The sequence below is a fragment of the Rhincodon typus genome, chromosome 2 (assembly GCF_021869965.1).
Source record: "Rhincodon typus isolate 14 chromosome 2, sRhiTyp1.1, whole genome shotgun sequence".
Taxonomy (NCBI): domain Eukaryota; kingdom Metazoa; phylum Chordata; class Chondrichthyes; order Orectolobiformes; family Rhincodontidae; genus Rhincodon; species Rhincodon typus.
In genome coordinates, this window is record NC_063333.1 from 84625339 (window position 1) to 84650721 (window position 25383).

At 40.1% G+C, this 25383-nt stretch overlaps 1 protein-coding gene across 1 annotated transcript; it reads left to right on the forward strand.

Annotated features, from left to right (window-relative positions):
• Window positions 1-278: 278 nt before the first annotated feature.
• LOC109935387 (anterior gradient protein 3-like) lies at window positions 279-25074 on the forward strand. The gene is made up of 7 exons (XM_048614062.1): window positions 279-521; window positions 9743-9806; window positions 12857-12909; window positions 13929-14005; window positions 19116-19179; window positions 22879-22962; window positions 24803-25074. Exons 1-7 carry the CDS (start codon window positions 422-424, stop codon window positions 24850-24852), a joined length of 492 nt encoding a protein of 163 aa, XP_048470019.1. The 5' UTR covers window positions 279-421; the 3' UTR covers window positions 24853-25074.
• The last annotated feature ends 309 nt before the right edge of the window (window positions 25075-25383 follow it).

Sequence of the window (25383 nt, forward strand, 5' to 3'; positions counted from 1 at the left end):
CTAGAATATAATTCCACACAAAATTGATGGAAATGTGTTTCCTTTTCCCCATTTTTACTTCATCTTAGCATGCATATATCAATAAAAGTACACTTTCTATCATTGAAAAGGGTATCAAAAAAGTAATATGGTTAGATTTTGTGAATTTATTTAACTGAGTAAAGTTTTGATCAACTTTGCTTAAGCAAGACGTCACACAGTTGCCATAGGTACAGCTATTTGACAAGGTTATTGCATATCCACCCTATTTAAATAAATCATTCACTTCAAAAGCTTTTCCCACAGGAGATTGCCCAAGTAGTGAGTAATACAGGTACTTTTCAGGCTGAATTGATGCAGAAAGGATTCGTGCTTATTAACCCTGACCTGTTCTTCCAGTTTGAATTTCAATCCAGGGTGTAATTCCAGTGATTATACAACAATGCTCCAGTTTTTTGTTCATTTCTTTTTGTTTCTGGTTGCTGTCACATCCAGCCTAGCCACAGCAATCAAAAAAAGACCGCCTCAAACACTGTCAAGAGGTAAGTGATGTTTACTTAATAGGTTTTGTGAGTAAATTTTGCTTCTCTTGATCTTGAAAGTTATATCAAGGATGAGTGCAATTCATGTAAATGCAAAAACAATTCAGTGGGGCAGAAACAGTCTGATTTTGCATGGCCAGAAGATCAGTGCCACATCTTAATCTCCCTCAATAACTCTTGACTGAAGCCAATGGGAATGGCATCAATGCAAGCCAATTGGAGCAGGAAATCATGCAATCGCAGATAGTGGGAACATATAGAGAAATAGTTCCCACCTGAATCAAAGAGGAGAGAGGGTATGAGACAGGTACATGCACAGTGGGCTGAATGGCCTCTTTCTATGTTGTAATTTTTAAAAATATAGTTCTATAGGCAATCATTGCTAATGGGAAAGGTGAGAAGTGGAGTTTGAATGGCAATCCTGCTCCTCCTGGCCTACGAGGAACTTTACAAAAATTGCTTAAATTAAAGCTTTGCTGAACTTCTTCTGAACCTATCCCTGCTTGCTGATATGTTTTGCATCAAGATTGTATATGATTCATGTCTTTGTTGGTTATAGTTGGATTTGGGACTAACTTACATCATTTAAGTTGACAATTCCAATCATGCGAGGCCTCCAAGCTAAGACGGTTAAGTCACGGCAGCCAATAATACACAGCACGTGGCGCTCAGCTGTCACGGACATGCCCTAGGAACATTATTTCCAAAACGTAGACATTGCTGAAATCCCAGAACTTGATTCTATACTGACTATAGCACATTGCCTGGTGAACCTTTACTTATCTCAAGTCTGATTCCAATATAAATAATGCAGGAGCTTGTACAAAGTCCCTCCAATTATAATATGAAAATTCTACTTGTGTGACACCCTTTACTAATCATCTCAACATTTTGTTTGTTTTTTTTTAAAATTCTGCTATCCAACAGAATGCTCACTATCGCCCTTGTAAAATCCTGACTGAAGGCTGAATTTTGCCAAAAGTTAGCTAAGTATTAATTTTGAAGAGCTTCATGGAGAGTTGCACTTGGTGAACTCTTTCATACAATTTTCTGGTACTTACCTCGTTATGTACGTATTGCGCCTGTATGGCATCCTGTTTTTGCTATTGTGCACTCACAATTGGCAGAAATACTGCCAGGACTTCCTGGGATTCCAGTTAGCGCGATATCTAAAAACTAACCATACACCAAGTCTAGCCAAGAACTGCCCTTCACAGTGCACTTAGTGGGAGGGGAATGAAAAAAAATGCTTCTGAGAGCACATAGGGGGCACTTCATTGTTAAACACAAGCTCACTTCCATAAATATGTTGATATTTTATACTATTCCATGTCTAATTGCCAGTCATTGTAACTACAGCTACAAGAACCAGACTACTAAGGCTACTGATCCTCTGCACCATACTATGTTAAAACTCTGTCTAAGGGACTGCTACTGTTCCCACTACACCAGTGTAACATCATATACTGAAAAGCCTTTGAACAGCTGAAAATGTTCATTTTTCTTCAACAACAGCAAAAATGAAGAAAACAAAACAAACAAAAGCTGTATTTGTTTTTGGGAACGGACGAGGATTGCTTATCCTTCAAGCAAAAAGTCAGTGAATGCTCACAACAATTGGAACCGGGTGTTTTTGAATATTTTTACGTCAAAAGCATGTAAGACGTGTAACTGAGAGCAGGGTTTACTCAGCCATTTTCATGAATGTGGGGTGCTGCTGGTGGTAATTTTTGTCCTTGTTGGCATTCGGGGTACTGCCCCACCAATGTGGCTATGTCTGCATCCAATGTCATTTGCCCAGAAATAAAAAACACATTCTTTCCATATACTGGGCCCATTCTTTGATGGCAAGATTGCACAAGTCAAGCTTCCTAAGTAATGGCATGATGCCAGAATGCTTACCCTGACACAAAGATGACCGTTGCGAGAGAATTTCTTCAGGAGCATGCTTTTCTCTCGTCACCACTGAAATAATTCCACAGGAGCTGGTATCCTGTCACCAAGTCACTACTTATACACACATGGTAAAAACTTGACACTGATCCAGGTCCCACAGAGCCAGCTCTCAGAGTGAATAGAACCCCTGACACTCATGTTTATATCTGTCAGCCCCTCTGGACTCTTCTGTATCTCTCTGATCTCACCTTAAACCTATGCCCTTTAGCATTAGACTCATTTGCCATGAGGAAAAGCTGTCAGCAATCTACCTAACCTATGCCTCTCATGATTTTATAGATTTCTATAAGGTCACCTCTCAGTCTCCTATGCTCAAGGGAAAATAATCCCAGCTTATCCAACCTCTCCTTTCAACTCAAACCTTCCAGTCCAGGTAGCATCCTAGTAAATATTTTCTGCACTCTTTCCAATTTAATTATATCCTTTCTACAGTAGGGTGACCGGAACTGCGCACAGTACTCCAAATGTGGCCTCGCCAGCATCTTGTACAGCTGTAACAAGACATCCCAACACCTATACGCAATTCTCTGACCAATGACAGCAAGCATGCTGAAAGCCTTCTTCACCACCCTGTCTACCTGTGACTCCATTTTCAAGGATCTATGAGCCTGTACTCCTAGATCTCTTCATTTTATAACACTCCCCAGGGCCCTACCATTGACTGTGTAAGTCCAGCCCTGGTTTGCCTTACTAAAAGGCAACAAGACAAATGCATCTCAACAAGGACTTGATATTTGTGAACATGTTACATGAATTAACATACCTTACAGAGGGTGTTTGACCCAAGAAGGTACTTCAATTTTGTCACTGATCTTTTCCATTGCTGTCCACAATGTTTCCTGGTTATAATTTCTGGGCTAATGATTGACTCTAAAGTTAATGCAGAAGTGATAATCTAAGAAATGTGGCAGCTCAGTCTGCAATCACACTCTCAACTAACTGCCCTTTATTTCATGGTTGACATGACCTGCTTGTAAGCAAGTGTTAAAAATGATGCCAGAGATAGTAGGAACTGCAGATGCTGGAGAATCTGAGATAACAAGGTGTGGAGCTGGATGAACACAGCAGACCAAGCAGCAGAAGTGTCTAGGCCTGAAACTTCAGCTTTCCTGCTCCTCTGATGCTGCTTGGCCTGCTATGTTCATCCAGCTCTACACCTTGTTATCTTAAAAATGATGCCGTTTTCTTTCACACTATCTGATCAAGTCGCTTTGTGAAAAGCTGTGGAGCCCCAAGAAAATGCTTATAATAGAAGCAGAAGGACAGGAAGCCAAGTTTGAGAGCCTGAGAAGACTTCGCCCCTGACCAAGTATTTTTGATGACATGGCAATACATTGTCCACTTGGTAAAACTATTCAGACTGACAGATTCATGCACAGGTGAGGGTCCTAACTCAGTGCTACTTCCCAAAACATCATTGTGTCTTAAATGGGCCATATTTCCCTGTCAAAATATGTGATCTTACTGTAGTGAACCTCATTTTTGAAATGCTATGCTATGCTTCCAAGATAGATACAAACCCAAAAGGGAGAAAGGAACTTAAAATTATCTTTGTAACTAGAGAAAAAGAAGAACCATGAATACTAAATTAGTGGGCTAAAGGCTGACAAGTACCCTGGCTTGTTTCTTAGGATCTCAAAACTGGCTGCAGAGGTATTGGCAGCAAAGGTTGTAACCTTCCAAAATTCCAGAGATTCTACAAAAGGGCCCAGTAGATTGCAAAACTGCATATCTAATACTTCTACAGTCCAAGTTGAGGAAGGAGGGAGATGGAAAGCAGGAAAGGATGGGCCAGGTAGCCTAACTTTTATCATTCAGAAAATTCTTATGTATTATTAAGGAAGTGGTAACAGGCCATTTAGGAAAATACCATACAATCAAAGTTAACATTGCTTAATGAAAGGGAAATCATGCTTGATATATTTATTTGAGCTCTTCAAAAATGTAACAAACAGGGTGAATAAAAGAGAAACAGCAGATATGACATGTTTGAATTTCCATAAAAACATTCAATAATATGCTACATGAAAGGTTAGTGCATGAGATAAGAACTTATAATGTTGGGAGCAATATATTAACCAGGATAGAGGATTGACTCTGAAATAGGTAACAGAGACTTAGGATAAATCAGTTATTTTCAGGTTGGCAAGCTATAAGTCATGGGTTGCTACAGGAAACAACGTTGGAGTCTTATTTGTTTTCAATTTATATGAATGACTTGGATAAAGAGCCCTTTGCTGATGATACAATGTTAGCTAGGAAAGTACTTTGTAAGGAGGATACAAGGCTGCAGAAAAAAAAGTAGTTTAAGTGAGTGGATAAAATTTGGCAAATGGAGCATTATGTGGTGAAATATGAGATTATCTATTTTGACAGAAAAAATAGAAAAACAGAATATATTTAAAAGGAGAGATTGCAGAATACTATGATACAGAGGATCTGTTTCTGCTCATTTATGGATCACAAAAAAATAACATGCAGGTAAAGCAAACTATTAAGAAGGCAAATGGAACAGCTTTTATTCAAAGAGAAATGGAGATAAACATATGGCTCAGAGATAGTAGGAACTGCAGATGCTGGAGAATCCGAGACAACAAGGTACAGGGCTGGATGAACACAGCAGGCCAAGCAGTATCATAGGAGCAGAAAGGCTGATGTTTCGAGCCTAGACCCTTCATCAGGAAAGGGGGAGGGGAAGGGGGTTCTGAAATAAATAGGGAGAGAGTGGGAGGCGGATAGAAGATGGATAGAGGAGAGGATAGGTGGAGAGGAAACAACAGGTCGAAGAGGCAGGGATGGAGCCAGTAAAGGTGAGTGTAGGTGGGGAGTTAGGGAGGGGATAGGTCAGTCCAGGGAGGACGGACAGGTCAAGGGGGCGGGATGAGGTTAGTCGGTAGGAGATGGGGGTGCGGCTTGAGGTGGGAGGAGGGGATAGGTGGGAGGAAGAACAGGTTAGGGAGGCAGGGACGAGCTGGACTGGTTTTGGGATGCAGTAGGGGGAGGGGAGATTTTGAAGCTTGTGAAATCCACATTGATACCATTGGGCTGCAGGGTTCCCAAGCGGAATATGAGTTGCTGCTCCTGCAACCTTCGGGTGGCATTGTTGTGGCACTGCAGGAGGCCCAGGATGGACATGTCGTCTGAGGAATGGGAGGGGGAGTTGAAATGGTTCGCGACTGGGTAAGTGCAGTTGTTTATTGCGAACCGAGCGTATGTGTTCTGCAAAGCGGTCCCCTAGCCTCCGCTTGGTTTCCCCGATGTAGAGGAAGCCACACCGGGTACAGTGGATGCAGTATACCACATTGGCAGATGTGCAGGTGAACATCTGCTTGATGTGGAAAGTCTTCTTGGGGCCTGGGATGGGGGTGAGGGAGGAGGTATGGGGGCAGGTGTAGCACTTCCTGCGGTTGCAGGGAAAAGTGCCGGGTGTGGTGGGGCTGGAGGGGAGTGTGGAGCAGACAAGGTAGTCACGGAGAGAGTGGTCCCTCCGGAAAGCAGATAAGGGTGGGGAGGGAAAGATGTCTTTGGTGGTGGGGTCGGATTGCAGATGGCGGAAGTGTCGGAGGATGATGCGTTGGATCTGGAGGTTGGTGGGGTGGTACGTGAGGACGAGGGGGATTCTTTTTTGGTTCTTATTGCATGGACGGGGTGTGAGGGATGAGTTGCGGGAGATTTGGGAGACACGGTTGAGGGCGTTCTCGACCACTGAGGGGGGGAAGTTACGGTCCTTGAAAAACGAGGACAACTGAGATGTAGGGGAGTGGAATGCCTCATCCTGGGAGCAGATGCGGCGGAGGCGAAGGAATTGGGAATAGGGGATAGCATTTTTGCAGGAAGGTGGGTGGGAGGAGGAGTATCCTAGGTAGCTGTGGGAGTCGGTGGGCTTGAAATGAATATCGGTTTCTAGGTGGTTGCCCGATATGGAGACAGAGAGATCCAGGAAGGGGAGAGAGGTATTAGAGATGGTCCAGGTAAACTTAAGGTTGGGGTGGAAGGTGTTGGTGAAGTGGATGAACTGTTCGAGCTCCTCGTGGGAGCACGAGGTAGCGCCAATACAGTCATCAATGTAACGGAGGAAGAGGTGTTGGCTGCCTTGCTACAACTATACCAGGCACTGGTAAGGCCACACCTGGAGCACTGTGTACAATTTGGTCTGTTTATTTAAGGAGATATATACTTCCATTAGGGATAGCACAGATAAGGCCTCCGCAATTGCAATTACTTGGCAATTTTTCTCACTTTCTGAATCTAATCTTTCATTCCCTTTCTTTTTTTCTCTGCCACACCTGATTTGATATTAAATTATACCTCTCTCTGTCATTCTCAGCCCTTAAACTGCTTTTTTTGCAGTCCTTCAAACAGAAACACAAATTCTTTGTTCTGTCTACTCAGGTCACAAATGTAATGTTTTCTTTGGTAAACCGTCATCACCTCACTCTTGCAGAACCTAATATGCAAGGCATTTACAAACCTCAAGGAGGAAGTCAAACTATCAGCATCCAGTTCCCCACACCTTGTTATCTCAGACTCCAGCATCGGCAGTTCCTACTATCTCTGAGCAAACACTGTTAATTAGGGAGTTAAAGGAGAAGTATTCCACTGGCTAAAGTCAAAATAAGTGCAAAGGAAGATGGCTGTGGTTCTCAATCACCACAACTCCAGGATATTGATGGTAGAATTCTTCAAGGTAATGTCCTTGATCCACCTATCTTCAGCTGCTTTATCAATGATCTTCTTTCTATCATAATGTTAGATGAGGGATGTTGATTAATGGTTGGAAGGTTTGTAACTTCTTCAATATTGAAGCAAATTGTGACCAGATGTAGCAAGACTTGGACAACATTGCAGCTTGAGCTGGTAAGTAGCAAGTAGCATCCACGCCATACAATCGCCAGGAAATGAGTATCTCAAACAAGAGAAAATCTAACAATCACCTTTTGACATTCAATGGGGTAAGCATCTCTCAAGGCCAAGGTTACCATTGATCAGAAACAGAACTGGACTAACCATATTAATACTGCGACTACAAGGGCAGGTCAGCCAATGCAAATGTGTGGCAAATAACTTACCTCTTGCCTTCTCAAAGCCTGTCCACCATTTAAAGGGCACATTCAGGAGCGTATTAGTATACTCTCCATTTGCCTGGATGAGTGCAGCTCCCACACTACTCAGGATACTCAACACTATCCCCAACCAAAACTGCCTACTTGATTGGCACCCAATTTACAACCTTAGACATCCACTCTTTCCACCACTGCTGAACAGTGAATGTAGTGTATATCATTTATAAGATGTACTGCAGCAACTTGTCAAGATTCCTTCAACAGCACGATGAATTATACCAAACCGATGAACTTTACCATATAGCAGAACAATGGCTGTATAAGTATGGGAACACCACCACTTGCTAATCCCTGACAAGACACATACCATCCTGATTTAGAATTATATTGCCATTTCTTCACTTGCATTGGGTCAAAATCCTGAAATTATCTCCACTGTGGATGTACCTAGCAGTTGAGGACATATCTCACCACCAGCTTCATTGAATCCCTACAGTGTGGAAGCCAGCCATTCAGCCCACCGAGCTCATGTTGACTCTCTGAAGAGCGTCTCAGCCAGACCCACCCCACTAACCTACCCCTGTAATCCTCCATTTCCCAATCCACCTAACTTGCACATCTTTGGACTGTGGGAGGAAACCCACGCAGACACGGGGAGAATGTGCAAACCCCACACATACAGTTGCCCGAGGCTGGAATTAAACCTAGGTCCCTGGTGCTGTGAGGTAGCAGTGTTTGCCACTGTGCCACCCTTCTTAAGGTTTATTGGGTATGGGCAATAAAAACCTGCCTGAATAGCAACACAGACATCTAATTAGTAAATAATTAAAAAGATGCCCTGTCATTGCAAAACTGGGCCAATAACAAGAATAAAAGGGAAGGGAGCATATACTTGCATTGGAAGCAGTTTAGAGAAAGTTCACACAGCTCCTGAGAAGAAGAGTTTGTACTCTGAAGGAAGTTTGAACAGATTGGGCCTAAAATGATTGGATTTTAGGTAGAAAAAGAGGAAATGTTATTAAAAATTTAAATTTCTAAATGGTATTGTCAGAATGAGTGTGCAGAGAATGTTTCCACTCCTGGATACATTCAAATCAAGGGGATAAAATTAAAAAAAAAGGGGTCTCCAACTTAAAACTGAAATGAGGAGGGACTTCTTCTTACCTAAGGTTCTGTCACACCATCTACCATCATAATGATATACGAAATCTTCAAAGTTATAGTCTGAAAGATATACTTGAAAAGATAGAAAATCAAGATGGCTTCCAAGGGTGACTAGACTATTCTGATTACACTTAAAGAGACAGATAAACATGTCTTATCTCACCTATTCCACTTTCAAATTCACTTGGGAAATCCACCTCCAGGCAGACCATCTACATGAACGTTCATAGCTATTGAAAAATTGTTCCTTTTTCATGATCTTCACTCGATCCAATCAAAGCACTAACTCAGCGAATAAATATCAGGCGTGCATTGAAATAGAGAACTTAGTTAAATTTCATTTTTATAGTCATTTCATTTTCATCTGTATGTAACTGTGTATTTGAGATAATGTGGGTGAGTCAAGTGAATGAGACATTACGCCTTTGTTAACTTCCAGGGCAAGCATTGAAAAAAATAATTATTCAAATTCACAAAGCGCACTGTTAGGTTATTAATATTGAGTAAAATACTCAAAGGGTAGAAAATACACAACTCATACATATGTATTGTTTTGGATAAATAGAACAAGCCCTTACAATTTGTCCATGACCGTACTTAGGGTTTGGAATTCCTTTCCATAGACAGCAGTGGAGGATTGGTCACTCAATGTACTCAAAGTTCAATTTGATTTTTGATCTACACGAAAGTCACGGGTTACAAATGTCAGCAGAAAAATGGGGTTAACACCACAATCACCTCACATATCCTCCTGACTCAGGAAGCCAAATGGCTATCCCTTGCACATATGTGTTATAATCTTATGAAAATAGAGGCTGAATTAACTTTGCTGTTCTGATATTAAACAATATATATTTGTTTGATAGTTGTGTAAAATTAACTAGAACACACTAGATTAGAGAGACTACTTATTTGAAAAAGAAATAGATTTCTAGACAAATAAAAGACTTCAAATGGCTACACTGAAGAGCTTATTCATGCTCTCTTTTTCTCTGTTTTTATTTAATATTTGCATGCCAATATGTGTTATTGTTTTAGGTTGGGGAGATGATATAACATGGGTACAAACCTATGAAGAGGGTCTCTATAAAGCAAGAAAAAGGTAGGAAAATTTATCAGTATTAATCTTTTGCAGAGAAATGTGGGGCTAAAAGATTTAAAACGAATAAAGACTGCAGCAACGAGAATAAATATGACTAGATATTGGTATCTGTTCAGAGATAATGCCTGTCTTTCTTGGAAACTGCAGAAAAAGAAGTAAACTTTTGATTATAGATGAAATAGTGGTGAAATTTTTGAGTATGACTGAGTTGACTGTGGCTTGATTATTCGTCGCCACAATCCAAAAAACAACTGCAGAGAAACAACTGCTACATCTGTTCACCTCCAGACAGAGTTTGGATCCTATAATAAAATCATCAAAATGAACTTTAAACTAGACCTCCATCATTATGCCAGTATTACAAGATCTTCTGGAGTTTTATCTCAATAATTTTGTCTGGATTTCTTTATGTAGTGAATTTAGCACTGCATAGACACACTTAATCTGATAACTGTAATCGTTGAGATTCAATCCAGGGTTACTTCGGGGATAATTTCAAACTCAAAAAGCAGCAGGTTAGGGTCAGAAGGGAAATTTTAAATCCGAATCCCAACTCCAGCATTTATCCAATCCATCCAGTTCTCACTTATTCATGAAAGCAGGCAGCTAGTCCATTCTTGGGAGGAGGGTTAGCAATTTAAATATCACTAGTAGCATTTAACGTTTATCATTTTAAATTTGACCTTGGAAAATTTGGCAGCCAAATGAAGATGAAGACTTACTTGATCCTGTAGGTAAATGCCATTTCACTTAACTACTGGAGTCTAAGTACCTGCCTTACCAATTTCCCATGAAACCTCTTCCTGGTCCTCCCCTTATAAACTCCTGTGACTTCTGCCTCAAGGTTTTCAAGCTCCATCAAGAGGTTTGCAACCATTTATTCCCCAATCCCTGAGGCCATTTATCTCTTCCCCTGAGAGCTTCTGGTTCCACCCCTCCCAACACAAGAGGCTTCTGATCCCTCAGCTACCTTCTATCTTTATTAGAGGTACACCAACCCTGAGGTTCAGAGATCTCCCCAGTACCCAACCACCACCCTCTCAATTGGGGCTCAGATCTACTGGATCCTGTAGCCTCCCCTCCAATCACTCAGTTTGACCTCCAGGAGGGGAATCTGCCAGTGACTCCATACACACAGCATTGAGTTAAAATTCTATAGAGTGTGACCAGCTTCAGGTTGGCCATGTATAACTAGACTCAGGAACTGGCCCCAAAGAAAATATAATGCTCCCTTTTATCAAAATTTCATAATTATCTCCTGATAGCATTTGTGCTTTTGGTTGGCAATTTTCCTTTGGAGAGAGGGTTGGGGAGTATTCCCTTTGTCCTATAGCGAAGTCAGTACAGAAACAGAGGACTACTCTTTCATTAGAGAAAGACTACTGGAGGCGGTTTAACCTGAAGGTCACTGTACCTCAGGCAAGGGGCAAGTTTGAGAAGATGAGACTTTATGGTAACCTCAGCCAGTGTGCAAACTGAACCCGCACTGTTGGCATCATTCTGGGTTGCAGCCAATTGAGCTAACCAACCCTCTCCTGCTATCGAAAGTGTCAAATCAGTTATTTCTGGTCTGCAACAATGTAACTCATTATGCTTTCTAACATTGCCAACCATGTTCCCAAACTAAACCAGTCCCACCTGCTGCTCTTGGCCCATATCCCTCTAAACCTTTCCTATTCATGAACATATCCAAATATCTTTTAAACATTGTAACTGTACTTGCATCCACCACTTCCTCTGGCAGTTAATTCCACACACGAATAACTCTCTGTGTAAAAAAATTGCCCCTTATATCCTTTTTAAACACATTTAAAGACTCTTCTGCTGTGGAAGTTGCTGTTCCCAATCAAGTGAAGCTAGACTCAGTTTTTAGCTCTGATGGCTAGTTAAAGGCACACTTCAGCCTCTGGAAGGAGGATAATTTATAGATTCATAGTCATACAGCATGGAAACAGACCCTTCAGTTCAACCAGTCCACACCAACCATGTTCCCAAACTAAACCAGTCCCATCTGCTACTCTTGGCCCATATCCCTATAAAACTTTCCTATTTATGAACATATCCAAATATCTTTTAAACATCGTAACTGTACTTGCATCCGCCACTTCCTCTGGTGGTTCATTGCACACACGAACAACTCTCTGTGTAAAAAAGTTGCCCCTTACGTCCTTTTTAAATCTTTCTCCTCTCACCTTAAAACTATGCCCACTAGTTTTGAACTCCCCCACCTAGAGAAAAGACCCTTGTAATTTACCTTATCTATGCCCCTCGTGATTTTATAAACCTCAATACAGTCACTTCTCCACCTCCTTCACTCCAGTGAAAAAAGTCTCAGTCTTTCCAGTCTGTTTTTATATCTCAAACCCTCCATTCCTGGCAACATCCTGGTAAATCTTTTCTGAACCCGCTCCAGTTTAATAATATCGTCCCTACAGCAGGGCAACCAGAACTGCACACAGTACTCCAGAAGAGGCCTCACCAACATTCTGTTTAACCTCAATATGATATCCCAACTCCTATACACAAAGGTCTGAGCAATGAAGGCAATGACAGTGAGAATGCCCTTCCTGTATTAAAGAACGACATCTGTAATCTGTGTTATATTCCATGACTGATGGGCAGAGATTCTGACAGGTTTCAGCCAATAGCACTGAATTCCTGCTCACCAACTAGTTCAGATAAAACTTTTAACTCAAAATATCACAAAACACACCTGAGGACATTTTGGTGTGATAAGCCTCTGAATCTCGAAAAATACGGATCCCAGATTTTTTCGGAAAAAATATCCTTGTCTATTGTGGTCACTGGGTGGCACAATCTATGCTTACCTTCACCATTGGAAACTCCTAAACATATATGACATAAAAAATCATTTGCATGGAGGCTGTTACTTGTCAAATAAACCCAGCTTTGGAACTGGAGTGTAGATGAGGGGAACCCTTTGGATTACTCCTGTAGTATGCTATTCTGCAGTAGACACATAGATCATGTTTTAAATATTATAGTTCACTAAATATCTCTTCTAATTTACACATTATTTGTTGTTTTAGCAACAAGCCATTAATGGTTATCCATCACTTGGAAGACTGCAAGTACTGTCATGGTAAAAGCTCAGTTTTATAGATTTCTTTCAGTTTTATAGTCAGAAATATAATTCTGTTCCATTTCAAAACATAATTTTACACAAATATCATGCTTTTTAAAATAAATATTAGATCAGCTATTAGAAGCAGTTATTTATTTTGTGTCTTTACAAATATTAATCATTATGTATTCTACATTTAGTCATCTTGTTATAGTCACAGGAACGTTCTGGGTTTAAGGGTAAATGTATAATTCATGCTTGTAACATCACCACTTGCATCCCTACCTTAACTGACCTTTGGCTGTAAACTTCATCTATGTCTTTGTCATGTCCAACTCATGCCAATGACATACCAGCTGTTCATGTCCCTACCTTCTGCAAACTTTAGATTCTCTGCCACAGAGTTTTCATGTTGAATTGGAAGGGTTTGTGAATGGCAAGGCACTTTGGTGCATCCAAATATGCTTGTAAGTTCAAGGATATTATTTTTGGACAAATATAGAAAGAAGTGATGTTGTAAATCTATAAGCTAATCTAAAAGGTGGGAGACATAAGAAATTGGACAGAAGTTGCTTTGACTGTAGAGACCTTGGAAATGAGGAAGCAATGGGAGACTGGGAAGTCAAAAGGCCTGCAATGTTGGCAAAAGGGTTTATGTGAAAGGAGGAGTTTTGAGAAAAGTTCCACTTACCTGTATACCATCCAATCATCTAACTTAATAACATCAGTCTCAGGTTTCTAATTTCCATCATTGCCTTATATTGAGGCCAGCATACTACAGAACTGCAAGCCCCTCACTAAGTATAGAGTTGTACAAGAAAGATGATATAGAAATGCCACGTATACTGGGCAGTTACTAACTTAATCAAACAATTCGATTGTACTATTCGAAGAAGAGTATTAGAAATCAGTAGCCAAAATTTTTGTATCACCCTTGACCAGCAAAACATTCAACTACTTTTGCTGGATCAATGCAAGTCCTTTTTTCCTCCTACTGTAACACATACAACATGTGATATTTTCAATCCTTTTTTCAGCACTGAAGAAAATTTTTGCTGAAAATGAAGAAATCCAGGCTATGGCTGACAAAGATTTCATTATGTTAAATCTAATGGTAAGCATTGCTCTGTTCACTTTGAATAAAACATTTTACAGACTTGCAGGTTAACCCACACAGAATGCACATTGAAAATGTGGATGCATCCTTCTAATAACATTCTGTCAACTAAAATTAATGGTCCAACAATTCAGAATATCTCAATACATTCAATGTTCAATCCTGTGTCAGGAACACACACACGGAAATGGAAACTAGAAATTCATCAGCCTCACTTTCTGTGTTCAGATTAAAGTGGGTGAAACATGAAATAGTCCATACATCACATTTAAATTATTACAGCATAGAAATGTATACAACAAGCACTGGTTGTCTTTTCACTATGACATTACTCGATCTGCACACAGTGGATTTAATTTTAAACAGGGTGCATCATGCCCAATGGGCAACAAGAAGTGCTTGGTACATCTGTTCTATTGATTTTTGTGGGTTCTCACATACTTCCAATTAACTTCAGTATGTGAACAGTGTGTCTGGGGCACAAAATCATGCAGTAGGGGAATTTTTCCAATGATGAAACACACTATCAGCTGACAGTACTACATCTACAAGGGGGCTAGAAAGAGCCTCCAGATCTTACAGGAGGGTCTTCATCATGGCCACACCTTGACTGGCCAACTCCTTTACCACTAAGATTAGAATTATTAAGAAGACAGAGTAACATGGGTGTTTTTTCATAATTAAATGTCACTTGTAACTATATTGCATTATATTCAATTTGCTTTATTTCTATGTGCAGCATTGGTACTTGTTGAAGCAAGTTTAGTCAGAGAGCTAAATGTTCTGGCATGCCTCATGTTTGGCACACATTGATGCATACAGGGGAGTTAGGACATTTCCTGATTGTGGAATAAATGATGGTGTTTTTTTTTGTTCACTATTTAATGAATGTTTATATTAGAATCCAGTCTTCTATCACCACTCTATAGGACATGACTGCTATTGTAGACTTAGCTGGGCCTCCCTGTTACACGTTGTGAAGGAACTCTTCTGAGACCACTCACAACAGGAATAATTGAAATGTTGTCGATGGCCTCAAGGTTTGTAAGGACTCTGTCAGTGAACACCCTGAGGTGGGTACACACACGGACAGAACTGATGCTGTCCTTTAGGCCCCTCATTTTCTAAATTTGACTAGCTCTCCTTCCATTGTACTCATGAAACCAGGTCTTTCTCTCTTCGACTTCTCCATGCCCACAACTCTACTTCACAACATCCCTCTCATCATCGACTCGCTCTTTTTATTCCAAGGTTTCATGCCAGCTGCCATTCTCCTGCTCTCCCCACCTTGTGTTATAGAGCTCAAGAAGAAAACCACTAATCTCAGACACACTGCACACAGCCAATGGGTACATGGCACCTTTAAATACATGAGAATGGATGGCATTAGATTCTCAGATACCTTTGACTTTACCTTAAAAGTAAGCTATTATTTCAAAAATATTTTAGTATAATGAGAATTCATCACTCAGGGTCCTATAAGGTTCCACACAATGGGCTGTTGGCTATGAGCTGTCAATGAATTGAATGCCACCAAATTGACTGTCCCTGTCAAGGATGGCAACTTGCACTCAAGAATTGTCAGTCAATTATGACTGGTGGCCAGTGTTCATACCGCACTGGGACAAGTAGAACACAACAATGGCCATGCATCCTTACAATCAGTTAAGCGAGGTCTCTGGGAGCTGGCATCGATCAGGCACCTCAGTGATTGGGACTGCTGGTTAGTGGAGGCAAGTGAGCTGTCACCACTGATACACCAATTACTGCCAGGGATCGTCTGGAATTTAGAAAGTGTCCAAAATGCAGGCAGCTCTATAGCCTCAATAATCACTGGTAAAACACCAGTGGCCACTGGAGAGGCTCTTAATTAATCACTTGAGAGGTTGAATTGTCTTCTGGGAAAGTTCTGTTAGAGAGTTTTCATTTTGCTTTATTCATTAAGAAATATCTTTTTATATATCGCCACAAACACAGTTTGGTTCTATACTGTAGTATATCAAGGAAACAAATAAACATTGAAGTTTGCCTCTATCCAAACAAACCAAAGGCATCTTTTACTGTAAGCAGACTATATTTACACGCATCTGAGGCATGAGGAAAGTTCGATAACTGAATGGACTCCCATTTAACTTTAGCAGGAAGACCTCAGACGGTAGACTTTCCCTGCTGCACCTTGGCAGCAGTTGGCCCAAGCTTTAGTGCCTTCCTCAGCCCGTAGTCTTGGACCTTGGAATGTGCCAGGCTGCGACACTCAGTGGAGGTTAACTCCTTGCTCTGGAAGACCAACAAGTTTTGGGCAGACCAAAGAGCATCTTTCACCAAGTTGCTGGTCCTCCAGGCGCAGACGATGTTTGTCTTAGTGTGCATCCTGGGGAACAGACGAGTAGAGTAGCGTGCTGCATCACGGAGATACTCAGGTCAAGCCTCGACCAAAAAAAAACACTGCACTTAGAGAGATCAGAATCAAGTTAATTGGGTCTCAGCTCCTGACCTTACATCAGTAGCAGCCCCCCACTTTCTTCTATACCATGTAAAGTGGATGGCAGTGACACAAAACCCCACCTCCATTCTTTCGGGGAAGGCATTGCTGTGGACATGAACAACCAGTGCAGCATTTTCCAGTTTTCAGCTTTACCTTTGTGCATCTTAGCAAGGTTGTCATATATTGCAAATGGGCAAAACTTAAATTAATGTCACCAATTTCGTGCCCAAGTCAAGAATGGCAAGAAATTCTGTGTTGATGTGCACCATAACATAAGTAAACCCATGTTTCAATGTAAAACCAGAAATTAATGTACACTTTTTCATCCAGTCTTGCCACATTTAGCGGTGGTGAATATGTTTGTTGTATGGGTTAATCATTCTGATGGGGTTAATATTCATATTACATTTGCTCCAGGTTTGGCAGCCTAAGTTTGTTTCCACTGGAGTTTAGAAAAGTAAGAGGTGACTTCATTGAACCAGAAATGAACCTGAGGAATCTTGACAGGGCAAATATGGAAAGGATGTTTCATCTTATGGGCAAATATAGAACTGTAGGGTCATTGTTTAACATTGAGTGGCCCATTTAAGAGATTAGGAGAACCTTTACTACTCACAGAGAATCATAAACATTTGGAATTTTGTTTCTCAAAAGGAAATGGCAGCAAAGCCTTTGAATAATTTTAAGGCAAACGTACATATGCGCAGTATGATTGTGGAGCCAATGAGTTCTACGCTAGCTTTCATAGGGGAGCAGTTGTTTCTGTACCAACTCCCTAAGTGCCTTGTAATTCTACCAAACCAAATGTGGTTGTACATACTGCTATTAAACAATAAACCTTCTGTGCTGCACAGTCAACCTCAATGAACATCACAAAACCATATTATCTGGTTATTATCTCTGGCAACTAGGGATGGGCAATAAATGCTGGCCTAGGGAGCAATGCCCACATCCAGTAAATGAAAAAAAAGCCACATTGATTTCCGTGGGAGTTTCCTGCACTCAAATTCACCACTGCATCTCCTAGAACAGGGACAGCAGTTCAAAATTACTTAATTGACTGTAAAGTACTTTGATACATCCAGTGGTTCTGATAAGTGTATATAACTGCAAGTATTTCTTTCTTCCTGACCAGCAAGAGAACTGAAGTAACTCCCCTGACATTTAATGGCATTAACATTGTTGAAATCCCCCACCATTAATATTCTCGAGGTTACATTTGAGCAGACGTTAATTGGAACAGCCATATAAATACTGCAGCTATGAGAAAGTCAGAGACTGAGAATTTTTCAGTGACTTACTCACCTTCTAACTCCCATGTCCACCATCTACAAGACACAATTGAAGTATGGTTGAATCCTCTCCACATGCCTGAGTGGGATGGGATGGGATGGGATGGGCTCCAACAGCACTCAAAAAGCTCAACATCATCCAGGAAAAGACCACTTGATTATCATCCCATTCACCACATTAAACAATCACTCTCTCTATTGTTGACCTGTAGTGACAGCAGAGAAGACCATCTACAAAATGCATTGCAGCAACTCCTTAAACTCCAGCAAAATCTTCCAAACCCACAACTTCTACCATCTAGAAAATACATGGGCAGCAGTTGAAGATCATACTGCCACATGTGAATTCCTACTAACCATCCCGATTTGGAACTATATCACAACCCTTTCATTGTCATTGGGTGTAAATCCTAGAACTCCCTCCTTGACACCACTCTGGGTGAACCACATGAGCTGGAGTGGTTTACGAAGTTGGCTTACCAACTCAAAGGCAATTAATAATTGTAAACAAATATTTCCCATGATATAAGTAGAAAAAAAAGGTTTCCTAGTTTCATTAATGCATTTGAGAAATGGCAAGGATGAACAAATGGTGTGGGACAAACCAAAGGGTTTTACAAAAAGTGAGTAAAATCCTTTCCCAATCCCTCATCCACTCTAACCCCAGGCCGTTAGTGACACTTGTTGTAAATATATCTACTAGGATTGATAGGTTGTAAAAAGGACAAATATCCATCATATGACATTTTTCATTACTGTACATGCTTTCATAATAGGGTATTCCTTAAGTTAGCCTCCTGGGTTATAATCCTTAAGTAGATTGTCCACCTCTTACAAAACCTATGAAATCAACAGATTGGAGCAAGCAAGTTTTACAGTAGGCAGACATTTGCTCTGTGAGATAGCCATTGTGAAGTGAAATAAACAGCAGGGACTCACACTAACTGGATCTCTTTCTAAATCTTGTCATGCTTGCCTAAATCATAACTCAAATGAATTTCTCCTTGGTTACACAGGTATACATTAGTTCTTATGTATGAGAATAAATATTGGGACACAGAGAAGCGCACTCACCACAAGCATAGAATGAAAAAAGTATTCTTGTTTAATCCACCTCCCTCAAATAATACAGGATTATGTTTCTCTTTTCATTTCCCCTACCAGCATTATTGGGGTGGCGGGGGGATTGTTTATTTCATGGTGTGTGTCATGATTGTAGAAACAACACCGGAAACAAAGTCGAAGTGCTGTGTACTCTGATATTGTTCGCTTTTCAATTAATGGAGATTTCACTCTCGGTGTTTCATAACCTTGTTTTTTTCTCAACAAGCACGAAACCGCTGATAAGAACCTTGCACCTGATGGCAAATATGTACCCCGCATCATATTTGTAGGTATGTGTCTGATTGTGAATTGATCAGTTAATGCTGAATAACCCATCACATCCCATTCTATAATGGCAATATTCTTCATTTATATAATTCCGTGGTTTTCATTACTTGTTTCATTATTTAATTTTTGTATTATTGTCCATCATTTTTCATCTGCAAAGAAATGAAACTAAATATAACATGGGCAATTGATTGGCTTAAAGATTCAGTTCTGTGCTGGATCTACAACTGGGGCAAAGTGTTAACTTACTTATTGGAAAAGGGTGTCGGACAGTTAGCTAATAAATCAAAAATGAGTTCATTCTTATCATAAGAAAACAAAACTGTGGATGCTGAAAATCTGAAACAGACAAAATCAGAAATTGCTGGAGCAACACAGCAGATTGAGCAACATCTGTGGAGAGAAAACAGAATTAAGGTTTTGAGTCCAGTGACCCCTTCTCAGAACTACTTACCAAATGCCCTCATACATTTCTAAATATAAGCCTGTGGCAATCTTGAGTCTTCACTACAGGACAGGTTCTATGAAATGGCAAAATGCATCATATTTCCTTCATGAGGCTACATTTCTCCCCCATTGCTCCTTGGCAAGATCATGGTCACTCTAATGTTGGTAGTAGGCATGCTGTTTGAGAAAGCCATTCATTGTGGTTATTCACCCATGGCTCAGATGTTTCTGTATATCCTCTCCACTGATAATGGAATTTCTTCCCCTTTTCTATCATGTCCAGTGAACTGAGATTTGCTATTGCATTCAAGTTTATTTCTGTCTGATTAAATTACTCTGTACAATGTCTCCACACTATGCTGGACATGCCAATATTCCCCTCCCTCTCAATATTACATTTACAAGGAATGTTGTCAATATAATTTGGACTAGAAGCAAATGTGAATAAATTTGGATGGTTTATTGATGCTTTACGAAACTTAACAACCAAAAATTATTATGCAATGACTTTCAGTATCATTCATGTGCTGTTCCTGCCAGTGGAACAAGATATTCTCTAATCACCCTATGAATAGGACTTGAACCTGAGCCTCCTGGCTCCAAGGCAAGGACACTACCATGTGCTATAAGAGCCCCTTGACCAGCATAGCAACTGAACCTTAACTAACTCAGCACAGCTGCTGACCCTCTGCATAAGGGTAATTTAAACCCATCGTGTATTCAGTATTGGAGATAGTAGGAACTGCAGATGCTGGAGAATCCGAGACAACAAGGTGCAGGGCTGGATGAACACAGCAGGCCAAGCAGCATCATGATGCTGCTTGGCCTGGTGTATTCAGTATTGTATGGTTTGCGGGCCAATTTTCATTTTTGGGTGAAAATTCCAATATAATGCATCTCACACATGCCAAGAGATCAGGAAACCACACACTCCCAAACTGCAATTCTGAATCCATTAATGTTAATGGATGTGAAATCATAGGCTGGGAATGTGCAATTTCCTGACATGATTCTTCTGCATGTATTTAAAGCAACAGGCACAGAACTTTTGTGTATTGGTATCTGAAACCTTCTTCAGTTGCAATTTCACCTGCAAATGCATTCACTGATCTGGTTTTGTATTTTAACAAATTGGAAATCTAAAAGTAGAAGCAATGATGATTAGTGGTAATAAATAGAGGCACCCAGAAAGAATAACAAAAACATGAATAGAATGGTAATACAACTATGTGTTGTTTAGTATCCTAATAACGAAAAATGCACAAATTATACATTTTCACAAAGCTTTTGTTCAACTACAATATTCACCACGAGCCATACCTATGAAATTTTCATTGCTTCGACCCACATTGCAACAAGGATACAATAACAGAACTTAACCACATCAGTAAGCAGGTTCTTGATGATGAAGTGCTGGATGATAGTAATATTAATGTCCATTCCAATAATTTATTGAGGATTGATGGTAGGCTGATGGGACAATTGTCAGCTTAATTGGTTTTGTCCTGTTTTTTAAGACTATAGTTTGCTTGGGCAATAATTCACATTGTTGGTTAGGATCCAGCAATTTAACTACATCAAGCCAGTTTCACTAAAGGTGAATATCATTTTTTTTAATCCATTCATGGGACAGGTGTGTTGCTGGTTAAGCCAGCATTTGTTACTCTAATTTGCATTTGCATCGCTAATTTCCTTGGAAAAGGTGGTGAGCTGCCTTCTTGCATGCCTGACCTTGTGGTTTTAGGATAGTAACAGTGCTTTTAGGAAAGGTGATTAAAGTTTTGACCCAACAACACTGGATAAACAATGGTATACTTCCAAATCAGGATGACATGTGGTACGGAGGGGCAGCTGCAGGTGGGAGAAGTCCCATGCATCAGTTGCATTTGTCTTTATAGATGGTAAAGGACATAGGTTTGGAAGGTGCTGTCATAGGAGCCTTGACAAGTTCCTGCAGTGCACCTTGTAGATGATATACACTGCTGCTACTATGCATCCATGTTGCAGGAGGTGTTTGTTGAAGATGGTGGATTGTGTGATAATCAAACAGGCTGCTTTCTCCTTGACTGTGCTGAGACTCTTGAGTGTTATAGAGTCATAGAATCATGTAGTCACACAGCATGAAACCAGACCCTTCGGTCTGACCAGTCCATGCTGACCATAATCCCAAAATAAACTGGTCCCAACTCCATGCGCTTGGCCAATATTCCTCCAAACATTTCTTATTCATGTTCTTATTTCAATATCTTTTAATGTTGTTGGGCTGCACCTATCCAGGCAAGTGTAGAGTATTCCATCACATTCCTGACTTGTTTGTTGTAGTTCTGGAGCAATGTATAGTCATTAATGAACATGTTTGGCCTTAAACAATCACAATCAACTTCATTTTCAGGAAACTGCTTCAGAGGCTCTACAGGGCAATGTCCTAGATTTAAACTACTTCGCCTGTGTCATCAATAACTTGTGGGTATTTGGCACATTTGCCTACATTTCCCAGACCATTGAGTTTAGGAGTTGGGACGTCATGTTGTGGTTGTACAGAATGTTGATCAGGCCACTTTTTGAGTATTGTGTGCAGTTCTGGTTGTTCTGCTATAGGATGAATATTATTAAATTGGAGAGGGTGCAGAAAATATTTACAAAGATGTTACCAGGACTGGAGGGTTTTAATTATAAGGAGAGGCTGAATATGCTGGGGTTCTTTCATTGGAGCATAGGAGGTTGAGGGGTGACCTTGTGGAAGTTTGTAAAATCACGATGGGCATAGATAAGGTTAATAGCAAAGGTCTTTTCCCTAGGGCTGGGGAGTTCCAAACTAGAGGGCATAATTTTAAGGTGAGAGGAGAAAGGTTTAAAAAGGACCTGAGGGGCAACATTTTCACACAGAGAGTGGTTCGTTTGTGGAATGAACAGCCAGAGGAAATGGTAGATGCAGGTAAAGTTACAACATTTCAAAGACTTTTAGACAGGTACATAAATAGGAAAGGTTTAGAAGGATATGAGCTAAAAGCAGGCAAATCAGACTAGTTTAGTTTGGGAAACTTGGTCGACATGGATAATTTGGGCCGAAGGATCTGTTTCTGTGCTGTATGACTCTATGACTTCATAAGTCAACATTATTTTTATGTTTCTTCGTGTTTAATTTTTAACCAAAGCTTTTGTGACATTAAAAATAGGCAACATAATCAAACTGTCCCAATTCAGTTCACAACTAAGAAAGTTGTCTGTTTCTATTGCTCTGTATTTTGCTGCAGATCCTTCCTTGACTGTGAGAGCAGATATCACAGGGAAGTACTCAAACCGCCTCTATACGTATGAACCACAAGATATTCAGATCTGTAAGTGTGAAGCACTTTGGTGAGCATTTCTGAATGGACTGAATCTGCTTGTCTCAATTCAAGAACAATTTGCCAATTTGAAAATGTACTGGGGTAAATGCTGCCATCCATCACAGCAGTAGTCAGTCCACACACTTCACCCAACCCCAACCCCATGACCAGTCTCCCAATTAAAGTGTAGGAAGCCTGCTTACCTTTTGGTATGTTGACAACATCACATAGATGACAAACTGCTCTTTAAAAGTGAAATTCCAACTCCACCTCCATTTTACTAACAGCGGAGGAAGACAAACAGCCCAGCAGCTTCTGGGGCAGGCAGAAAATGATGCCACCTTTTAGGCGGGGGGCGGGTTGGTTCTCCTGTGCACGTGAGTGGGCATTGTCCGGAAGATGGTACTCCAACTTTAGCACTCCCTCTGGTCTACCAAACCTGAAATCCCAACCCATTTTCCAACTTGCACATCACCTGGGTCTGCTCTCTGTGCCACTTAAAATGCCAGACCCAACCTGAAACCCATTACCCATCTTCACTTCATCCTTGGGACTATTTATAATATTACAGAACTGCCAGGCAATCAGACTGGATTCACAGCTCTAAGTCTTGTCCACAATGAGCAGAAACCTGACTCGAATCCAACTAAATCTGGATAGCCAGATTTTTTATCGTTGAGCTGCAACTGACTCTTAGTTTGGGAGGGTGAATAGGTCAGTGCAATGAGGTAATCCACTCCCAATAAAATCCATCAATTATGTTCTACAATTTGTCACAAAAGGTAATTTGGAAATTGTGTTGGAAATGGTTTTGGGTTTTTCAAATAAGTAACAGAAACTTCAAATTAGCTTTGTTATAAGAGGAGGCATGAAGTACACTAGCTGTATATGTTGTAGATTTTACTCAAACGACAGGGGATTTCATTGAACATCAAATTTTTAGAGCCTTACAGATTAAGTACTGGTACAACTCCAAATAAATAACCTACAACTAGCAATTACAATGTCAGAACAAGTGTCAGTCACTTATGGTTAAGGATAGGGGCATTTATTCTCTAAAATATTTATGAATTTTTAGAATTCTCTACAATAAGAGAGCTGTGGACTCTCAGTCATTGTGTACATTCAAGTTAGAGCTCATTAGGTATTTGGATACAAGGGAAATCAAGGAGAGGAGAATAATGTGAGCACGTAGAACTGAAGTAAAATGCTGGCCATGATCTTATTGAAGCTACATATGTTAATACACAGAGTTCTATTCCTTCAAGACAGAAAGATCTGTACATACACACTGCTTCAACTCAACAAATTAGGTGACAGCCATACGTTGATTCATTTCTCCTTGCAATACAATTTGAACAATCAAAGTCATCCTGGCCGATTTTAAATTTAAATGAAGATTGGCAGTTAACTGACAATCAACATTAATTGTTGCAGTCTCAATGGTAGCACTTCTATCAATCAAAGTCCAACTGCCAGTCATTCAATACTCTTCTCTCATGCTGTATAAAACTGCCCTGATGGCAGAAAAAGTAAAAACTTCAACAAAATGTGTCTTTTTTTTCAGCATTACTCGAGAAAATTAATTTATTAACTATGATAATAGGAAACACTTAACAAGAAAAAGTTCTATAAAGATCACAAATTGGACATTTCAGCTTTAATATTGTGGCCTTGCTTGGAATAGGTTATGATCACGATACCAAAAATATGGAATTGAGTAATCATATGAAAATAACATTTTTTATGGTTCAAGAAAAGTCTTTGATTTCTTGTTCTAAGATGTTTGAACTGAACTGAGTTCACAGATATCACTCAATGCCTTTTTTCTCTTTCTCTTTTTCTCCAGTGATTCACAACATGCACAAAGCAAAACGTTTGTTACCAGCTGAGCTATAAGGAAGTGCAGCAACGCTACTTCGTTTTTACATTTGAGAGCGGCACTGAACTGTTATTTCTTTAACTTTTACAGTTTCTATTTAATTACTTAATCAGAGTTTCCTTTACTGTGCAAAGTCAGGATGCAAGAAATGTCTGAACTTTATGTGGTTCTTAAGCTTTTTTTTTGATTTAATCAATATTCAATGGCATGGTGAATTAATAAATATTTTTAAATTATCATATTATCTCTATATTTAATTATTTCTCCACACCTAATATGCAATAATATTATTCTACTTCCAATTAGAGAATTACTTTTTTCCAATAATACTACTTTATAGGGTAGAATTTTATAAGGGTCTGAGCAATGTGGAATAGGACAAGATTTAGGACAGAATTGGACAACAAATCTGACAAGACCTATCTCCATGTCAAGAGCATCTCAGGCCATCTGTTGTGCTTTTATTTAGTGGCATGGCAGCTATCTCACTAAGCGTTAGAGAGGTTCAAATTAAGGGGGAATCATTGCACAACCCACTTCCTATTTCA